The sequence below is a fragment of the Schistocerca piceifrons genome, chromosome 4, assembly GCF_021461385.2.
Source record: "Schistocerca piceifrons isolate TAMUIC-IGC-003096 chromosome 4, iqSchPice1.1, whole genome shotgun sequence".
Lineage (NCBI taxonomy): Eukaryota > Metazoa > Arthropoda > Insecta > Orthoptera > Acrididae > Schistocerca > Schistocerca piceifrons.
The window spans coordinates 419,220,381-419,235,455 of record NC_060141.1 but is presented as its reverse complement, the minus strand read 5'-3'; the positions used below and the strand labels follow the sequence as shown (position 1 = coordinate 419,235,455).

Below are 15,075 nucleotides of genomic sequence, written 5' to 3'. Positions count from 1 at the left end.
AGCTTTTGCTCAGTAAGGTCTTCCTGTTGACGGGTCCTGAACTCTTTCACTGCTACAGACGTGTTCTTTGCATTTCGTGCTGAGGTGCCTTTTGTTAAGGCTGTACTACTTGCCAAATGCTGGTGCCTGTGCTGAGAGACAGTGTTCCAACTGACATGGAGTTGTTGTTGCTTTTGTTCTGGTCTTCAGTCCGAAGATTAGTTTGATACAGCACTCCATGCTACTCTATCCTGCACAATCCTCTTCATTTCTGAATAACTACTGCAACTTACATCCTCATGAATCTGCTTACTAAATTCCAGGGTGGCTATTCAAGATTGGAAAAAAAATTCCCTGAGAAATGCAGGTGCAAGCATGAGGGGCAAGATGGTGTCAAAAGCTCCTGATAAGTTAATGGTGAGTGGGGAGTGGCAGCACATCACAATAATGAATTTTCTTTCCTTTCAGCTAAACTACATACCAACAATAAGCAGTAATTTAAACACAGTTTTTAAACATTGATAATTTATGTAGAATAATATTGATATAAATAACACACTTTGAAATCTTAAATATTTTAAAATTTGTGATTTATGAACTTAATAAAATTCAATTTCAAGGAAAGATTAAAAATGCGGAATTCTGAGATTTTTATGAAATTCCCCAAGATTTTCCTTCCCCCCCCCCCCTCCCTCCCACCAAGTAAAATGTAACCCCCTGAGAATTCCACACTTTCAAGAAAAATCACCAACACGTATTCATCTCCTGGTCTCCCTCCACAATTTTTACCCCCCAACATTTCCCACCAGTAATAAACTGGTGATCATTTGATGTGTCAGAATGTGTCCTACCATCCAATCCCTTCTTCTAAACACATTGTGCCACAAATTCCTTTTCTCCCCAGTTCTATTTAGTACCTCCTCATCAGTTATGCCATCTATCCATTTTATCTTCAGCTGTCTTCTGTAGCACCACATCTCAAAAAATTCTATTCTCTTCTTGTCCAAACTGTTTATCGTCCATGTTTCATTCCCATGCATGGCTACACTCCAGATAAATACTTTCCGAAAAGACTTCCCAACACTCAAGTCTACATTTAATGTCGACAAATTTCTCTTCTTCAAAAACACTTTTCTTGCTACTACCTGTCTACATTTTATATGGAAAGATCAGAAACTAATGCACAATAATTTTATTACCAAGAAGTTTAATATGTAATAAAACAAAAAAACTCACAAATGAACTTTTATCTATTAGCTACTTTTCTACATAGTCACCAACATTCTCAGCACATTTCCCTCACTGTGATACCAGTTTCAATATGCCCATTTGGTTAGAGCATAGCCAACTACGGTCTGCTGATTTCACTTCCACATCTGTTGCAAGGTGTTGGCTAGCCAGGAATTTTTTCAAAGGAACAAATAGATGAAAGTCCGACAGTGCAAGGTCCAGACTGTATGGTATGTGCTGGAGCACCTCACACTCAAATCTGGTGATTTTCTCACGAACAAGAGCAGTAACATGGGGTTGAGCACTGTCATGAAGTTTGACACTGCCAGCACTAATATTGTGACATTTGTCATGAAGTTTTTAATGTAGGCTACAGCATTCACAGTGGACCAATGTTCAGCAAAGTCCATCAATAACACATCACGCATATCCCAGAACACTGTCACAAGAACTTTCTTAACAGATGTAGTCACTTAATTTTTTTCGTACAGGGGAACCAGCAGGTGTCCACTCCATAGTGGCCTGCCTGGCTTCAGGCACGCAGTGATACGCACGACTCATCATCAGTGACGTTTGGTTTCAGAAAGTCATTCCCGTCTGCAGCGTAACACATTAAATGATCCAAGCCTGTCATCATTCACTGGCCCTTGTAGTTGTCCGTCAGGTTCTTAGGCATCCAGTAAGCACCAACTTTATTACATTTCAATGTGTCATAAACAACATTGTACATTGCACCACAGGAAATGTTTAACTGTTGCAGTAAGGACCACAGTTGCATGTGCAGATCATTCAAAATTGCTGCCTAAATGGCTCCAACTTTCCACAGGTTGTGCTGTTACCGGCCACCCAGAGTGTGGCAAATCACTAAGGTTCACATGGCTCTCTTGGAAGAATGCACACCACCTGGAGACATTGCTACAGTCTGTACAGTCGTCCCCATACACGTCATGCATGTCCCTGTGAATTTCACTTGGCTTATGCCCTTTGGCCTAAAATTATCAAACAACACTTTGTTGCTCTTCACAAGTTGACGACAGTAACATGCGTGCCATGTTTGTTTCGTAATTCAGGCTTCTCTCGCTAGAGCTTCACATAAATACAAAATACCTTCTGTAGCGCAAACTTCAAACAATATAATAATGAAATTTCAACATTCCAGCTACAATACCATGGGAGGAAAATAAATATTCTGTGTGACTTTTCGATCCTCCTCCACATATCCTCTCTACCTCAACCATCATCAGTTGTTTTACCGCCCAAATAGCAAAACTCATCTACTACTTTTCATGTCTCATTTCCTATAACAATTCCCTTCCCAACCCCATAATTAAATCTACTATATTCCAAAACACTTGTTCTTATTTTGTTAATGTTCTCTTATATCCTTAGTTCAAAACATTGCTCATTCCATTCAAATGAATTTCCAAGTCTTTTGCTCTCTCTGATAATTACAATGTCATCAGCAAACCTTAAAATTTTCATTTCTTCTCGTTGGACTTTAATTCCTACTCCAAATTTTTCTTTTGTTTCCTTTACTGCTTCCTCAATATACAGATTGAATAATATCAGTGATAGACTAAAACCTTGTCTCACTCCCTTCTCAACCACTGCTTCCCTTTCGTCCCTCAACTCTTACAACTGCCGTCTGGTCTCTGTACAAGTTGTAAATACCCTTTTTCCCCCTATATTTTACCCTTGCTATCTTCAGGATTCCAAAGAGTGTATGCCAGTCAACATTGTCAAAAGCTTTCTCTAAGTTTATGAATGCTATAAACACAGGACACAGGTTTGCCTTTTCTTAACCTATCTTCTAAGTCCAGTTGTAGTGTCAGTGTTGCCTACGTGTTCCTATATGTCCCAAAATCCCAGCTGATCTCTGATGTCAGCTTCTACCAGTTTTCCCATTCTTCTGTAAAGAATGTATGTTAGTATTTTGCAATCCTGACTTATTAAACTGGTGGTTCAGTAATATTCACATCTGTCAGCATCTGTTTGCTTTGGAATTGGAATTATTATATTCTGCTTGAAGTCTGAGGGAATTTTACCTGGCCCCTACACAGCCCTTCAGAGCTCTGTCAAATCATTCTTGCAGCATCATGTCTCCCTTCATCTATGTCCTCTTCCACTTCTATAATACTGCCTTCAACTTCATCTCCTTTTTATAGACTCTTTATATAGGCCTTCCATCTTTCAGCTTTCCATTCTTTGCTTTGGACTTTTCATCTGCGCTTTTGATATTCACACAGTTGCTTGTCTTTTCTCCAAAGACCTCTTTAATTTTTCTGTAGGCAGTATTTATCTTTCCCCTAGTGATATATGCTTATACGCCCTTACATTTGTCCTCCAGCAACTCATGCTTAGTCAGTTTGCACTTCTTATAAATTTCATTTTTTAGACATTTGTATTCCCTTTCACCTACTTCATTTGCTGCATTTTCGTATTTTTTCTGTGATCAATTAAATTCAATATCTCTTGTGTTATCCAATAATTTCTACTAGGCCTTGTCTTTTTCTCCTATTTGATCCTCTGCTGCCTTCACTACTTCATCTCTCAAAGATACCAATCCGCCTTCTACTGTATTCCTTTCCCCTCTTCTAACTAACTGTTGCCTTATGTTCCCTCAAACTCTTAACCACCTCTGGTTCTCTCAACTTATACAGGTCCCATCTCCTATATTTCCTATCTTTTTGAAATTTCTTCAGTTTAAATCTACAGTTCATAATGAATAAAATTTGATCAGAGTCTACATCTGCCCAGGAAAGGTCCTACAATTTAAAATCTGGTTCTGAGCTCTGTCTTACCATTATATAATCAATCTGAAACCTTCATATGTTTCCAAGTCTCTTCCACACATATAACTTTCTTTCATGATTCTTAGGCCAAGTGTTAACGATCATTAAATTATACTCTGTGCAGAATGCTACCACGCTGCTTCCTCTTCCATTCCTTTCCCCTCATTCCATACTCTCCTACTACTTTTCCTTCTTTTTCTATAATCGAATTCCAGTCCATCACCATAAAATTTCAGCTCCCTTATCAATCTGAATAATTTCTTTTATCTCATCATACACTTCTTCAATTTCTTCATCTGTAGAGCCAGATGTGGTGGGTGTGGGATTCGTGTCTATCTTGGTAATGATACATCCTTGTCCATCACAAATCGTGGTCATAAAAATATCATCATGTCAGGAATGATTCAAGATACCGAAAAGAGGTTTTTAGCAAGTGATAGTACACAATGAGGCATATATGTTGCATGATAAATACTCTTTTTTTTTTATTCACCAAGATATAGAAGTAACTCATATGCAGCAATGAGAGGTCAGTGGCTGAGGATTCATTCAGACATCCACAGCATTGTAGGAAAGCCCAAGTGGCACCCATGCACACATCTACAACACCTGCGGTATGGCGTAGTAGGGGACACACACACACACACACACACACACACACACACACAAAAACAGCAATACGGTTAGTTTGGCCCATTATATTGAGGATGGATGTTAAAGAGGTCAACTTATAGGTGTCGCTTTCATTGACCTTACAGCAGCGTATGATATGGCTTGCCACAGAAAGCTGGTTAGAAATGTGTTCAGTCACAAAGGATTACCACTTAACACAATTCATCCAATATTTGCTGCAAAATAGGAGATACTTTGCCACCCAGTAGTACCAAAAAAGAGTCAATGGAGGGTTCAGAAAAATGGCCTCTCTCATGGAACTGTGTGTATAATGTCTACACGAACAGCAAAAAACTATGTCTAGAGTTAAAACATTTCATTATGCTGGTTGTACAGTGATTGGTGCCAAAGGTAAAGTCCTTGCGGAAGTAAAATTGAAGCTGGAAAGAGCTGTCAAAGACCTGATGATAAACATTTGAAACCATGTTCTGGAGTGACAAGTTTAAACATTTCATCTAAGAAATACGGAAGCTGAAAGGAAACTGAATATCAGCTGGAGAGGAGAACAACTATTTTGTTGTAATACTTCCAAATACTTTGGCATAAAGGTGGACCATTCCCTTACATTCAAATCAAAAAAATAAATCTTAAAGTACTTGCAAGGAACAGAAACAATCCACAAACCTACAGGAATAGCCTGTGGTGCTCAACAGAAAGTGCTTTGGACATATGGCACTATGATTCTCCCCATCAGAATATCCTGCAACGATCTGGGAGAATTCTACACATGCCAAACAGGTTGATACAGTTTCAAAAAAGACTGGATACAGTGACAGGCTGTATATAACCAACTCCTTTCAGTAAACTGGACCAAATTATGGGTGTAGTGTTTGAATAACAACTGTGCAGTTAGTAGCGTGTCACAGTCGGGAATCATAAGGAGTGCTAATTCAGCAGCTTGAGTTCAATTCCCACTGCTATCCATATCTTTTATTCGCTGTATTTTATTCCTCGCAATGTTAAACTATCAATTATAAAATTTAAATATAGTTTAATAGCCCAATTTATATACACAAAATTAATATATACAATTTACAATTTGTTAAGATTATTTTGATCTGAATGATGAATATAGTTAAACTGTTCATTTTCATAACTAGATGAAGTTTTGAATAAAAGCAATATTTTCAAAAATTCTAGTAAGGAATTATCTGCATTCTGTTTATTACAGGTTGTGAACAATACACACGTTTTAAATGTTTCTTTGACAATTATCACCCAAGAAAAGTAATGTTACAGAGCATAACACTACATTTTTTTGGGTGACAGGAGTCAAAGAAACATTTAAAACATAAATATTGCTCACACCAAGCACATTTTGTGAGTGCATTTTTTGGGTAAGACAATTTTTTTCAAAATATGCTCGAGTGGAAAGCATACTTCATTCACGTTTATGGGAGTCTTTCCTCTGTCAATTTTGATGCGTACCGAGCAGATCTAATCACAGGGGTGAAAATGGGAGCACTGAATTAATACTGCATGATCAAATGTACACTACTGGCCATTAAAATTGCTACACCATGAAGATGACATGCTGCAGACGTGAAATTTAACCGACAGGAAGAAGATGCTGTGATATGCAAATGATTAACTTTTCAGAGCATTCACACAAGGTTGGTGCCAATGGCGACACCTACAACATGCTGACATGAGGAAAGTTTCCAACCCATTTCTCATACTCAAACAGCAGTTGACTGGCGTTGCCTGGTGAAACGTCGTTGTGATGCCTCTTGTAAGGAGGAGAAATGCGTATCATCACGTTTCCAACTTTGATAAAGGTCAGATTGTAGTCTATCGCGATTGCGGTTTATCGTATCACGACATTGCTGCTCGCGTTGGTCGAGATCCAATGACTGTTAGCAGAACAGCAGAATATGGAATCGGTGGGTTCAGGAGGGTAATAGGGAATGCCGTGCTGGATCCCAATGGCCTCGTATCAGTAGCAGTCGAGATGACAGGTATCTTATTCGCACGGCTGTAATGGATCGTGCAGTCACGTCTTGATCCCTGAGTCAACAGATGGGGACATTTGCAAGACAACAACCATCTGCATGAACAGTTCGACGACATTTGCAGCAGCATGGACTATCAGCTCAGAGACCATGGCTGCGGTTACCCTTGACGCTGCATCACAGACAGGAGCGCCTGTGATGGTGTAGTCAACGATGAACCTGGGTGCACGAATGGCAAAACGTCACTTTTTCGGATGAATACAGGTTCTGTTTACAGCATCATGATGGTCGTATCCGTGTTTGGCGACATCACAGTGAATGCACATTGGAAATGGGTATTCGTCATCGCCATACTGGCGTATCACCTGGCGTTATGGTATGGGGTGCCATTGGTTACACGTCTCGGTCACCTCTTTTTTGCATTGATGGCACTTTGAACAGTGGACGTTACATTTCAGATGTGTTACGACCCATGGTTCTACCCTTCGTTCGATCCCTGCAAAACCCTACATTTCTGCAGGATAATGCACGACCGCATATTGCAGGACCTGTACGGGCATTTCTGGATACAGAAAATGTTCAACTGCTGCCCTGGCCAACACATTCTCACCAACTGAAAACGTCTGGTCAATGGTGGCCGGGCAACTGGCTCATCACAATATGAACTGTGGTATCGTGTTGAAGCTGCATGGGCAGCTGTACCTGTACATGCCATCCAAGCTCTGTTTGACTCAATGCCCAGGCTTATCAAGGCCGTTATTACAGCCAGAGGTGGTTGTTCTGGGTACTGATTTCTCAGGATCTATGCATCCTAACTGCGTGAAAATATAATCACATATCAGTTCTAGTATAATATATTTGTGCAATGAATACCTGTTTATCGTCTGCGTTTCTTCTTGGTGTAGGAATTTTAATGACCAGTAGTGTATTTTAATTGCATCTTCCCTTGACAATAATTCTCACTGTTGTTGCAGCAAATCAAGGGCACTTTGTAATCTTTTAATTACATTTTTGAGTTGGTGATAAGAATAGTCATCACAGGATTAGTAAAAGGAGTAAATTTGGGTAGAACAATCTTCACAGTAAATGTTAGTTTGCCTTCCTCATTGCTGAATGTCTCACAATACACCGTCAAAACTGCTGTGCCATTCCATGAAGTATAATATTGAAAATAAATAAAATAAAATAAAAAGTAACAGTTGGAATCTAACTAAAGCTGCCGAATCATAGCTCTTACACTTCCCAACTGTGCCACACCACTAACTGTACAATTGTTATTCAAACTTTGCTCACAAAGTAATCAAATAACTTTCAAGAGTGTTTTCTGTTTTCCAAGGCCCACTCAGACAAAATATTTCATAAACTTCAAAGGGTCATACACTTGCTTCTACTCAAACACTTTGAGCCAAATTGGTTACATCCGTCCTGTGCCATCCACTCGCTATAGTGTGCAGTACCCATACACCCAATAAGTAAAAACAGAATTAATATATATGCCAGTCAATTTATACATGATTTTATGATGAGCTTGAGATATAGAAAATATAAGACCAGTACATAATGTTCATTCAGTTCATGAAAATGGCATGTCTAACAAATGCAAATTACAGCTAAAAGAACTGCATTATCAAGTCACTGTTTTTCACACATGTAATACTGTTTCGGGTAGCTGTGACCCCATTAGATATATAGATGCATCTCTATTCAAACTGTTTAAATGACATGAAGTAACATGTACCTCAGGAGCACCAGCAGTTGTGGCAGCAGGAGGAGGAGCATTGGGAGAAACATATGATGGGGCAGCATTTTCACGAACAGCAGCACGGGGAACAGCAACACCCTCTGGGAGACGCAAATCACGTGCAAGCCTCGAGTATTCCACATCCATGTGTTTAATGAAAGGACTGTTGAGTGCTGCACGGGCATTTTCAGCATCTTCTTCATCATAGGCTTGTAACAACATCTCCAACGTCTGAACCTATAGCAAGAGATGGTAGAGGGAAGTCATGAATAATTATTTAATTTATAATGCAACAGCATTTGATTTTTAGAGTTTTTTAAAACATCTTAACTATGAAGATAGCTCTAGAAAGCCTATGTAATATGACATCACAAATCTTCCTTTTTATTCTTTATGTTTACAAAATAGAGAACTGATGTGAACATTACAGATTTTCATAATTTTCCTTTACTGATGGAAACAAAAAGACAAGGACAATATTTGCATACAAAAGGGAAGGGGAATAAGGTGTAGGCCAAATATTCAGGAGCCCACCCTCCCCCCTTATATAAATAGCACAAACGACGCATACACAATTTAACTTTACTGACAATTTTTATCAAATTTAAAGCACATTATTTACTGCAGTGATTCAGAAAAGAGCTAAGCTACTGGGAACAGCAAAGCTGGCTATTGTTGTTCTTCTGGAGACAAAATTTATCATACTTGAACCAGAAAACACTATCTCAGCTTTTGAAACTTATGTGCCTTCTTCAGGGAGGAAAGAGGGATTGGTGGCAAAGGTGAGATAGGTCACACAGACAACAGGTTAAAGGTACACACCCATTGTGGGGGCAAGAGAAAATAATGATTAAAGAGAAGATGTGAGAGTAGGCTATCAAAGGTAATACACTTGTCTCAGGTTCAATGTGGAGATAACAGAAGAGATAGCAGTAAACATAAAACTTAAAAGAGCAAGTGGGAAGTGGAGAGAATAATGCAGTTAAAAAAACATGTTAATATAACCCCACACCCCTTCCAGATATTCACTGTGTTTGCCAATTTTTTTAAATTTATTCTTCACCTGCATAAATGCTCACTATGCCTTCCCCTCCCCCTTCCCCTCCCCCCCCCCCCTTTTTCCCATGTACCTCTCACTCTACTTCTCTTTTCTGTCATAACTGAAGAATACTGGCACAATGCTTACTAATCTTTCCCACTCCTTTTCTTTCACCATTGTTTCTCCCCTTTCGATACATGGTGAGCCCTCTTAGCCAATTCTCCACCATATCTTCCTTGCCCCATCATCTCCACCTCCAACCAATTAATCTTTGTAACCTAAGCTAAGAGTGTTGTCTTAAGGACGTAAGCTTCTGTGGCCATTGTCAGTGATATTAAAAGTCCTTTAGTATTAGTTTAGCATCATTCTTGCAGAACCTTTCAATCCAAAGAATCAGCCTTCATCTGACAACTGGCAATGTGTAATGAGTATTTAGTAGAACACGTGGATAAGAATATCCACACATCAGATTGGAAGATTCTGCAAGAATGACGAGGTGATAGTACTCAAAAACATTGAACTTTTTTTTCCAGCAGTATGGTCAATTGTCCCTGTTAAATGCAGTAGCTGCCACCCCGTCTGTCTCTGTGAATTTAATAATTTTTTCAATTGACATTTTTTGATTGAAGTCATGTTGAATTTGCTTCAAAACAGCAATTATTTGCATGTGCAATATATCCAGCATGTCTAAGTACGTTACACTTCACAATCTTTCCTTGGTCCCATGGAAATAATTCTAATAGTCTTTGGTCATACGTCCAAGCAAAAAGTCAAATAGTCCCAATCTTCTGGTTCTTATATGTGATGTTTGGATGTAGTTATACTAATATGAGTATGGTCGGCTGTCTAAGGTGTCACCTAGCTGTGAGGGTAAATCCTCGAATTACAATTCTGAATGTTATTCAGAAAGGTGATGATGAAGGATGAAAGATGACAACATGAAATTGTGAAGACGGAAAAAATACAAGGGGTCTGACACTTCGAGAATTGAAGAAATTGGCTGAACAAAGACAAGGGCCATTAAAGGCATGAAAATGAAAGACACCCTAGGCCTCCATACGTAATACAATCGGGGTCAGTAAAGAACAAGGGCTGACCAAGAGAGGTCAGATAAGACAGATGAAAGTGAGGGGCCGGGCACAAGTAAGTGGAAGCAACACCAGACCCAGCTTGGGTACCCGTGCTCGCCACGGACATCACGCAAGATGCATTATGGCCCTCGATGACACCATGACAATCTGGCAAAAAGAAAATCCATGTAAAATCAAAATTGGAGGAAAACCAGCAATGAGCGCAAACTTCCTTGGGTTTTCTGATAATTTAGCTCTCTTAGCCCTTGACATGGAAGAAATTCGTGCTCAGATCACAAGCCTCCAGAAAATTGCTTCAAAAATAGGATTACAAAAATCTTTTGAGAAAACTGAAATCATGCCCATGAAACCTCTTTGCATGGATAAAAATCTTCTTAAATGATCAAGCAATTAACACAGTTCTACAATTTAAATATCTTGGAGAAATTATTTTGCACAACTTGGGTGAGAAAGCAACATGATAAATAGAACCAACAAAATGAAAAAAGCACAACTTGGGGTGTAACCTGGTCAACATATAATAAGAAATGCCAGTCAATAGACACTAAGATCCAACATTATAAAACTGTAACCCTCCCAAAAGCAACTTATGCTTGTGAAACTCTGTTCCAAATTAAAAATGAAAGAAGAACCGATCAACTCCTTAAGACTGAACGAAGAATTATCAGGACATGCATCAATAAAAAAATACCAGTTTGATGGAGTCTGGAGAATCCTCCTTAATCAAACTGTCTATTGTAAGACCCAACCACCAGAACAATGAAGAATAAAAGAATCTTGTATTTCTTTCATGTCTTACGACTGCCTGACAACAGGATTTTGAAACAACTAGTGATGAGAAGTCTTGGAAAGAAGACAGGACAGTGGGTCAAAAAAATTCAGCAAGCTCTTGAAGCAGTCGGACATAGAATTAATGATGCAGAGAACAAAATCAAAATTAACACTCTCCTTATGAATCATGAATTTTCAGCAAAAATGATGCACAGAATACCGGTAGAGATTTCAGACGAGTTAGGAAAATTGCGTTCAGAACAAATGAAAAAGTACTGGGCTAAGTGCAAGAAGCAAGCAGTCCAATCTTTAAAGAGAAAATGAACATGGACTGACTCAAGGGGTCAAATGTGACCAATCAAGTTTAGTAATAATAATAATGAGTATGAAAAAAATCATGCAAACATCTATAATTTTATGTGTTAGGCTATGTTTATAATTAGAGCTATGACAACTGTTACATATTTGAAATTAGCAAGGTGTGAGGAATGAATGGTATCTGAGCTACTACTGACTCAGAAGAGAAAAAAAAAAAAAAAAAAAAAAAAAAAAAAAAAAAAAAAAAAAAAACCACAATTAAAGTAGGGACTGTTTGTTATGTTTCCAGAACATATGTTTCTGCCCCACATGAAATGATAAATTAATTCATCTGTTTATATTTTTCAAATGTGACCATCTCTGAGGCAGCTACAGTCAAATTACATGATTAAGTGAGACAGATATCTGCCCTGTGTCCAATAGAGCTGAAGGTGTGATTTACATCCGGCTGACGTAACAACTGAAATACGATATCCACTGAATGCTGTGAATATATGACAGAAACAAGCACAAATTGTTTCCTAGTGTATGAATCTTAGCTGCAACTATAGCAGAGGGGTATCTGTGTGGAGGCCAGACTAATTCATGATTCCTTAAGAGGAGCTGCAGCCTTTTCAGCAGCTGCAGGTGCATCAATCTGGATGGTTGGATCATCTGGCCTCGTAAGAACAGCCAACATGACTCTGCTGTTCTAGTACAGCAAGCAGCTGAAAGCAAGGGTAAACTACAACAATAAACCCTCCACTCGCCCTAAAGGCATGTAGTTATACAGAATGACTTAATGATGTTCACAGCCTCTCGAGTAAAATATCCCAGGGATAAAATAGTCCCCCTTTCAGATCTCCAAGCAGGACACTACTAAGGATGATATTGCCATCAGGAAAAACAAGAGCGGCATTCTACAGGTCAGAGCATGTAGTGTTAGGCCCCTTAATTGGGTAGATGTGGTAAAGAATTTAAAAACAGTAATGGATAGGCTGAAGTGAGAAATAGTGGGAATTAGCGAAATGCGGTGACAGGAAGAACAGGACTTTTGGTCATGTCAGTACAGGTTTACCAACACAAAATTTGATAATAGTAAAGCAGGAGTAGGCCTAACAATGAATAAGAAAACAGAAATGCGGGTAAACTATTAACTGCACAGTGAACACACTGTCATAGCCAAGATGGATATGAAATGGACACCCACCACAGTAGTAAAAGTTATTTGCCAACTACCTCTGCAGATGAAGAGATTAAAAGGTTGGTTGGTTTGGGCGAGGGGACCAAACAGCGAGGTCATTGGTCCCATCGGATTAGGGAAGGTTGGGGAAGGAAATCAGCCATGCCCTTTTAAAGGAACCATCCCGCCATTTGTCTGGAGTGATTTAGGGAAATCACAGAAAACCTGAATCAGGATGGTTGGATGCAGGTTTGAACCATGGTCCTTCAGAATGCAACGCCAGTGTGCTAACCACTGCACACTTCGTTCAGTGAATAGATTAAAAGAATGTACGATAAGATAAAGGAAAGTATTGAGACAGTTATAGACAATGAAAATCTAATTGTGACGAGACTCTGAAATTGGCTAGTGGAGAAAAAATAACATAAAAAAGTAGGAAAACATGGGCTGGTGGAAAGGAATGAGAGAGGAAGCCATCTGGCAAAATTATGCAGTGGATACTTTCATCGTTCTTAATACTTGGTTTAATAATCATGAAAGGCAGTTGTACACATGGAAGAGAGCTGAAGATGCTGGAATGTTTCAGACACATTATGTAATGGTATTGACAGATATCAAAACCAGTTTTTAAACTGTAAGCCATTTCCAGGAGGGCAAATATGAAATGAATATAATTTATTGGTTTTCCACAGCACACAACAAATTAAAAAATTGGAAAAAGGTAGGAAAATAAAGAGATGGAGCCTGGATAAATTGAAGGAACCAGGGTCATGATAGTTTCAGAGGTATCATTAGGCAACAGGGAAAAGGAATACAACAGGAAACATATGGGTAACTTTGAGAGATGAAATAGGGAACACAGAAAATGAAATAGCTCAGAAGTCAAGGCCTAGTAGAAATCCCTAGATAACACAGATCTGTAAAAAATGAGGTCGACACAAAGTGGAAAATGGTTACGCAGAAAACGATGAAGGATGAATGCAAGGCTGTAGAGGCATGTGTAACTAGGATTATGATAGCTGCTGTCTATAGGAAAATTAAAGACACCTTTGGAGAGAGAAGCAGCTCTATGAAAATCAAGAGCTCAGATAACAAGCCAGTACTATACAAAGAAGGGAAAACTGAAATGTGGAAGGAATATACAGGTGGGAGTGAAGATGAGATGGAGGTACGATACTACAAGCAGGATTTGATAGAGCACCAAAAGACATAAGTGAAAACAAGATCCCTGGAGTACATGACTTTCCCCACAGAATTACTGAGATCTTTGGGAGAGCTAGTCGTGGCAAAACTATCTCACCTGGGGTGCAAGATATATGAGGCAAAAAACCCTTAGGCTTCAGGAAGAATGTAATAATCCCAGTACTAAAGAAGGCAGATCGTGAAGGTGTGAATGCTACCAAACCATTAGTTCCCTCTTGAGGTTGTTCAAGTATTCCTGAACAGCCTCTGAAAGTTTGCTGGTGGAGTGTTGACCTGCTTAGGTGGGTGGTAAGATGCTCGCTTCCCATGCAAGTGGGTCCGGGTTCAATTCCCGGCTGAGTGGGAGATTTTCTCCGCCCAGGGACTGGGTGTTAAGTTGTCATCATCATTTCGTCATCATCGACGAGCAAGTTGCCCAATGTGGTGTCAAATGAAATAAGGCTTGCACTTGGTGGCTGAACTTTCCCGAATAGGGGCCTCCCGACCAATGATGCCATACCCATTTCCGTTTTTATTGGTGGAGTTCTCTTTCACCCTGTATGTGAAACACGTGAAATACTCTCCAACTTTGGGAAATAGCAAGAATTACAACTGCAAAGAAGGAAGGTGCCAAAAGTTGTGAATACTGCCAAACCATCAGTTTAATAAATCAAGTTTGCAAAATACTGACCCAAATTATTTACAGAATAATGGAAGACCAGGTAGAGGTTGACCTTGGGAAACATGGGTTTGGAGTCTGGAGAAACGTTGGCAGGTAATATTGATCCTATGACTTGTCTTAGAAGATAGCTTGAAGAATCACACACCTACATTTACAGCATCTGCAGATGCAGGTAAAGCCTTTAACAATACTGACTGGACTACACTCTATGAAATTTGAAAGCAGCCGTGATAAAATACAGGAAGCAAAATGTTATTTACAACTTGTGCAGAAACCAAATTGTAGTTAGGAGTTGAAGCACATGAAAGGGAAACAGTTGTTGATATGAGTGAGACACAGTTGTACCCTATCACTGATGTTATTAGGCTGTACCAAGGAGAAATCTGGAAATGGAATTAAAGTTATTGGATAAGAAATAAAATATTTGCAGTTTGAATGTGAAATTTTAATTCTGTCAGAGATGG

General features: G+C 39.1%; 1 protein-coding gene across 1 annotated transcript in view; it reads right to left on the bottom strand.

Annotated features, from left to right (window-relative positions):
* LOC124794871 (gamma-soluble NSF attachment protein-like) overlaps positions 1-15,075 on the bottom strand; it is a 133,436-nt gene that overhangs the window by 53,984 nt on the left and 64,377 nt on the right. The window contains exon 8 of the mRNA XM_047258551.1: positions 8,364-8,603. Coding sequence (XP_047114507.1) covers positions 8,364-8,603 — 240 coding nt within the window. The remainder of the gene's footprint in view (positions 1-8,363; positions 8,604-15,075) is intronic.